This window comes from Myxocyprinus asiaticus, chromosome 47 (genome assembly GCF_019703515.2).
Source record: "Myxocyprinus asiaticus isolate MX2 ecotype Aquarium Trade chromosome 47, UBuf_Myxa_2, whole genome shotgun sequence".
NCBI lineage: Eukaryota > Metazoa > Chordata > Actinopteri > Cypriniformes > Catostomidae > Myxocyprinus > Myxocyprinus asiaticus.
This window is the reverse complement of record NC_059390.1, coordinates 11,810,951-11,817,884: the sequence shown is the minus strand read 5'-3', so window position 1 is coordinate 11,817,884 and position 6,934 is coordinate 11,810,951. Positions and strand designations below refer to the sequence as shown.

The 6,934-nt window shown below is 39.1% G+C and overlaps 1 protein-coding gene across 1 annotated transcript; it reads left to right on the top strand.

Annotated features, from left to right (window-relative positions):
- The first annotated feature begins 773 nt into the window (after nucleotides 1–773).
- On the top strand, nucleotides 774–3,951 carry LOC127436555 (microsomal glutathione S-transferase 1-like). Its single transcript, XM_051690824.1, has 4 exons — nucleotides 774–899; nucleotides 2,235–2,364; nucleotides 2,853–2,950; nucleotides 3,033–3,951. The coding sequence occupies exons 2-4, from the start codon at nucleotides 2,248–2,250 to the stop codon at nucleotides 3,277–3,279; spliced, it is 462 nt and encodes a 153-aa protein (XP_051546784.1). The 5' UTR covers nucleotides 774–899; nucleotides 2,235–2,247; the 3' UTR covers nucleotides 3,280–3,951.
- The last annotated feature ends 2,983 nt before the right edge of the window (nucleotides 3,952–6,934 follow it).

Genomic DNA, 6,934 nt, shown 5'->3' with positions numbered 1-6,934 from the left:
TCTTTGGATCTTTTTAGAATGGAGTTAACATTGTCAGTGTCACAAATGTGTGGGACTTAGAAAAAGCGCAGAATCTCTATGCATGCATTCTTATGCATTTTACATCGTAATGTTTCTTTGCTTTACAATTTTCAAAATTCTAAAAGATTATTTGTTTATTTCAAGGTTTAATTTAGTTTTTAAATCCCACATTTTAAATGTGGATTTAGATTTTGGAACCCCACTGTCTGAGAAGACAAAATTTACACTCCAACCTTTTAAGACTGCGCTCATTTGCAAAGTTTGGACAAGAGCACTACAGAAAAATAATTGGCCTCTGAGATTTTGAGATGGATCAGTATTGATTGCTTTGCTTGGGGAAAGGTGGGGCCACATGGGTAATTGCAAACATTCTTTCTGATAGTGTTGCAGTGACTCAGCAATATTCACATAAACACACCATATTACTGCCTGGGTAGAAGGCAGACAAGATGATATTCCAGATAAACTGTGGTTTGAATTTGTATTAAACTGCAAACCCCCCCTCTCTGCTGTGCTAAAGGTGACAAACAGGCTTGAGAAGTAACTTAACCATAAAAATGCATGCACTTGCCAGCAGTATTACTGTATGCATTTGTAGAAAAGGCAGTTATTGGGCTGTTTAATTTAGCTGTATAACCTTATTGTACGGATATAATTTAAGATTATTAATCCACAAGTTTACAAGATATTAAATGGTTAAACTGTCATAACTACAAGAAAAAGAGAGAGAAAGAAATCACTTGAAAGTTGAACGAACATGGAGAAATGCATTGGCTTTTGTCCAAGTAGGCTGTCATACACTTTAACTTACGCCATACACTGCTGAAATACCACGAGGGATTCACTAACACTTGTTATCCAAGAGAATCGTCTTCGAGGTAAGCATGCAGCAACATTTACTAAATTGCGCTGATTTAGATTTCTACATTTTGATTTGAAAGGTGATATGCAAAGCTCTGATCATAAATTAACTGCGCGCGCTGCATTATATTCGATATGCTCGCGTGCAGTGTAAACAGCTCCGTTGATTTGGGAGTGATTTAATTTCGCGTCGCGCAGCTCGGTATCAGTATCCGAATCTAGAGTAAAACGTATTAGAAAGTGAAAGAGGCAACAATGGACGACTGTGAGGAACTCGTATGGAAGTTTCTCGTCAAATAAGAGCATACAAATACTGTTATACCATTGCCAAAATGTGCATCGTTAATTAGCGTTTTGTTTATTATTTGTATATTAACTTATACGATGAAAATATAACCCTGAGCAAGTTCAATAAAGTGGCATTTCCTTTAGAAGGAAACTATTAACAAAACTACTGGTTACATTTCACTGATGACATTTAAAAGAATATTCCGGGTTCAGTACAAGTTAAGCTTAATCGACAGCATTTGTGGCATGTTGATTGATTACCACAAAAATTAATTTCGACTTGTTCCTCCTTTTCTTTAATAAATGCAAAAATTGAGGTTACAGTGAGACACTTCCAATGGAAATGAATGGGGCCAATTTTTGGAGGGTTTAAAGGCAGAAATGTAAAGCTTATAATAATAATAATTAAAAAAAAATTAATGTTGGCTTACATTAATTCTTCTGTTAAAACGGATGTATTATTTGAGCTGTAAATTTGTATAAAGCATGATTTTTACATTCATGTTAGGGTTTGTTGACATCGTCATGGCAACAAAGTTGTAAAATTGGCTATAACTTTACACAGAAAAGGTTAGTAAGTGATTTTATCACACTAAAATCATGTCTACATGCATATTGTTTATGAATTTTGGCTATACTTTTAAAAAAAGTGAGTATTTTAATGTTCAAACATTGGCCCCCATTCACTTCCATTGTAAGTGCCTCACTGTAACCTCAATTTTTGCTTTTATTAAAGAAAAGGAGGGATGAGTCGAAATTGTTTTTTTGTGGTAATCAACATTATGCCACAAATTCTGTTGACTGAGCTTAACTTGTATTGAACCCGGAATATTCCTTTAATAGGCTATATTGAATAAAACAGGATCCCCAACATTAAATGTGTATGTCTAGGCTGTAGGCCTATATGCATTTCTGAGATATCTTACTGCCTGTTGTGCTAATTTCTGCCATCTCTTTGTTATTGCTCATTATTCAAATTTTGCAAGCTTTTGGGGTTATTGTTTAATGGGTTTAGTTTACTTTTGTTTAGTAATCTTATATGTTGCCCTTGCATTCCTTTTCAGGAAAGTTTGGGAAATGGCCCATCTGATAAACAGTGATGTGTTCCTGGCCTTCTCCACATATGCCACCATTGTCATCCTCAAAATGATACTCATGTCCTTCCTGACTATATACTTCAGGATGACCAGAAAGGTGCACTCTGTTTAGAAAATTATATGCAAGAAGTGACTGATTCATTCTGCATATCAGTATTAACTTGTCCATTAAATGTAATGCAAGAATATAAATATAGCTTGTCTTATATAACTTGACACTTTTTCCCATACTCCTGTTTGGAAACAGTAATACTGCAATACTGTAAAAAAATGGTAGATTTGCCCTCTTGGCTTGTATAATAGTGATAAAAGACCCAGTCTGCCCCATTGATTATACAGTATGTGTTGCATTTTCGAAATTTTTTAAAACTGTCCATTTATTTTGTTAAAATTATGATAAACTTTAATTTATAGTATATTATATTCTCAATGTTATACCTTAATTGCTGTTCAAGACACATAATGACTAAACATTTTATTAAATAGTCAGTAAAAGGTCATAATTGCTAAAAATAAATTCATAAATCAGCATTGTACTGTATTTGAGGTAAGTCTTAACCAAAAGTCGTTCTGTTCATTATACAGGCCTTTTCAAATTGGGAGGACACCGCAGTGGGTAATAAGAATCCAGAGGAGAGAAAGAAGATGCTTCAGACCAATCCTGATGTAGAGCGTGTTCGAAGGTAATAGCAAAGGACCAGTCAAACCAGATTTAAACAGTCAAATGTGATATTTTCAGCTATTTTCACACCTCTTTTATCACAGATGCCATCAGAATGACCTGGAGAACATCATTCCTTTTGTGGTAATTGGTCTTCTGTATGCCCTCACGGGGCCGGATCTCTCCTCGGCTCTGTTGCATTTCCGGGTGTTTGTGGGCTCACGTATCATCCACACAGTGGTCTACGTGATGGCTCTGCCGCAGCCCAGTAGAGCTTTGGCCTGGATGGTGGGGCTATTCACAACTTTCTCTATGGCCTACAGGGTGCTCACCACTGCTCTCTTTCTCTGAAAGATAGCACTTACCTCTTTTGGAAACCTTTTGTTATTGTTTACATGCTTTTTGCAGTCTTGCGTGAAAGAAGAATCTAATTTTGTCTTTTTTTAAATTTTTTATTATTCAGCTTTTCATTAATCTGTTGGCTTTCTGTGCAACACTCCCAGCAATGTCCTTTATAGCAGATAGCAAATCTGAAACACCACTTTATACTGCTGGATAATCTTTAACAGCTCCTGGCATGCACAGTGGGATGAATCTAATTTGATGCTGTACATTGAACAGACATTTGTTTTGGTGTGTTTGTGTGTGTGTGTGTGTGTGTTACTTATTAATCACAAACTTTGAATAACTACTTCGGATTGTCTCAGATTAGTAATAATTAATACTATGAATAATTCATAACTAGGCCTATGTAAGTAACTGGAAACTACCTAAATTTGTGCAGATATTTAGCAGTTCTATTTCAGTAGTTAAGACATGCTTCAATGATATCATGAAGCTGTTTAATTTGTAGAAACTTCTTTCATGCAGTGTGTTAATGCTAATGAACACTAACATCATTAAAACTTGATAGTCATTGTCAAAAGATTTCAGTAATCTTTGTGTTTTTTTTTTTTTTTTTTTTTTTTTTGCATTTATTAAAGGATTGACTGGAGTAAATAAAAGGAAATGTTTCTGAAATGGGTTGCAAGGATCTTAAATGTGTTTAATGTTGCAAGTGTGAAAGAAAGCAGTGCGTGTTTTACCCACTAGAGGGAGCTATCTGAAAGCCCAAGTAGAAGCCTATTGATGTTTTATTAATGTTTGTCTTTTGCCAATTTTTAGAGGGTTAAAAAGAAGAAATGTGAAGCTTATACTTTTATAAAAGCACTTTAATTAAATCTAAAACTTGTGAATTATTTGAGCTTTAAAGTTTAAATCATAATTTTTCAGTCGTTTTAGGGTTTGTGGCGTCATGTTTTCATGTTAAGTAAGCTGCAAAATAGGATATAACTTTAAACAGAAAAGGTTAGTAAGCAATTTTATCACACTAAATACGTGTCAACGCATATTTTTGATGTCTTGCGGCTATACTTTTGAAACAATGAGTATTTTAAACGTTTGCGGATTAGCCCCATTTACTTCCATTGTAAGCGCCTCACTTTAACCCACATTTGTTTTGTTTTGTAAAGAATGGACAGACAATGAAATTACTTTTTGTGTTAATCAACATTATGCCACAAGTGCTATCAACCTGTTGAACCTAGAATATTCCTTTAATTAATATGAAACACATCCATAATTGTACCCAATACTTGTCATGCAAACACCTTTTCTACTTTGTTCAGTGTCTGATTGTATTCTCCCTCATCAGATAAATTAAACTATTTCAAATAGCCACAATACATCAGATAATGCTATACGCATTATCTTCAAGTTATCTTCAAAACACGCGCCAACAGACACCTAACAGACTATGGAATGATAATGTCATTTTCAAATTTAAATGAGTATTGCTTTTCTAAAGCACCATTAAAATATACTACATTTAATGCTTGACTTATTTTTTTACATTATCTTGATATGTTATGAATAGCTTTTACATGTTTTCCATGCCACTGCTTATGAACCGTCCAATCATTGTAGATCCATTGGATCTACAATGATTGTCCAGTGCATTCAGACCCCTTCATTTTTTTCCCAACATTTTGTTGTTGCAGCCTTATGCTAAAATGCTTTAAATAGTTTTTTTCCACATCAATTTACACTCCATACCCCATAATGACAAAGCAAAAACCAGATTTTTGATAACATATTCAAGTCTTTTGGGGAATGATGCGACAAGCTTTGCACACCTGGATTTGGGGATTTTCTGCCATTCTTCTCTGCAGATCCTCTCAAGCTCTGTAAGGTTGGATGGGGACCGTCGGTGGACACCCATTTTCAGGTCTCTCCAGAGATGTTAGATTGGGTTCAAGTCTGGGCTCTGGCTGGGCCGCTCAAGGACAACCACTATTGCGTTGTCTTGGCTGTGTGCTTAGGGTCATTGTCCTGTTAGAAGGTGAACCTTTGGCCCAGTCTGAGGTCCTGAGCACTCTGGACCAGGTTTTCATTAAGGATATCTCTGTATTTTGCTGCGTTCAGTTTTCCTTCAACCCTGACTAGTCCCCCAGTCCCTGCCACTGAAAAACACCCCCACAGCATGATGCTACCATCACCATGCTTCACCGTTGGGATGGTATTGCACAGGTGATGAGCGGTGCCTGGTTTCCTCTAGACATGACGCTTGGAATTGAGGCCAAACAGTTCAATCTGCATTTCATCAGACCAGAGAATCTTGTTTCTCACAGTCTGAGAGTCCTTTAGGTGCTTTTTTGCACATTCCAAGCAGGCTTTCATGTGTCTTGCACTGAGCAGAGGCTTCTCGTGGCCATTCTGCCATAAATCCCAGATCGGTGGAGTGTTGCAGTAAGGGTTGTCCTTCTGCAAGTTTTTCCCATCTCCACACATGATCTCTGGAGCTCAACAAGAGTGACCATCAGGTTCTTGGTCACCTCTCTTACCAAGGTCTTTCTCCCCCGAATGCTCAGTTTGGCTGGGCAGCCAGCTCTAGAAAAATTTCTATATGTTCCAGCTTCTTCCATTTAAGAATTATGGAGGCCACTGTGCTCTTGGGAACCTTCAATGCAGCCGAATGTTTTTTGTAGCCTTCCTCAGATCTGTGCCTTGACACAATCCTGTCTCTGAGCTCTGCAGGCAGTTCCTTTGACCTCATGGCTTGGTTTTTGCTCTGATATGCATTTTTAGCTGTGAGACAGGTGTGTGCCTTTCAAAATCATGTCCAATCAATTGAATTTGCCACAGATGGACTCCAGTCAAAGTGTAGAAACATCTTGTAACAGGTAAAGGACAGGCAAGGAGGAGGCGGGAACCGGCTGAACAGTAAACATAATGTTTAATGATAAAACTCAACATAAAACAAACATAAACGAACACAGACACACATGCAGCTTGGCCGCGTGCGTCTCTCTCTCTCTCTCTCCCAAACCTGCGTCTGCCCTTTATCTTGCTCTCCCACTGATCAGCTGATTCAGCGCTGGCTGTGCTTCATCATGGCCTGGCCAAGCCTTCCTCCTCGTCACACTCCTCCCCCGCCCGATTCAGGCTGGGGTGCCACCGGTCTGACCAACTCCACCCCCATCTCTGGAGGGGAGATGCTACCCTTTCGGCAGTTCTGTCAGCCGGTGGTCCACCCCGCCTCCTGTGAACCTGGGGGAGAGACGAGGGGAGGCATGGGGAGAGGGAATGGGCGAGCGGAGACATACAGAGAGAGTGAGAGAGAGGAGAGAGAGAAGAACTTGCTCGCCAGCTCCCGAACGTGCTGTCGCCCAGTCCACAACCGCTCCTCTGGCCCCTGGCAGACAGAAACACTCCTCCCCTTCTCGGCAGACGGCCGCGGTTCCTCCGGCTCTCGGCGGCTGGCAGCGACCCCTCCGTCCCCAGGCAGACGGCCACGGCTGCTGCCCTGGTGGATGGCAGTGGCGAGGACTCCGCGACAGCGCATCCCTCCTTCCTCCCAGGATTCAGCGCCACTGTAACAGGTAAAGGATGGGCAAGGAGGAGGCGGGAACCAGTTGAACAGTAAACATAATGATTAATGATAAAACTCAACATAAAGCAAGCACAC

Bases quoted from the DNA above. Each gene is read 5' to 3' on its own strand.
- LOC127436555 (XM_051690824.1), top strand. From the start codon at position 2,248: ATGGCCCATCTGATAAACAGTGATGTGTTCCTGGCCTTCTCCACATAT. The intron at 2,365-2,852 runs GTGCACTCTGTT...TTCATTATACAG, and splicing joins ACTTCAGGATGACCAGAAAG to GCCTTTTCAAATTGGGAGGA. The intron at 2,951-3,032 runs GTAATAGCAAAG...CTTTTATCACAG, and splicing joins GATGTAGAGCGTGTTCGAAG to ATGCCATCAGAATGACCTGG.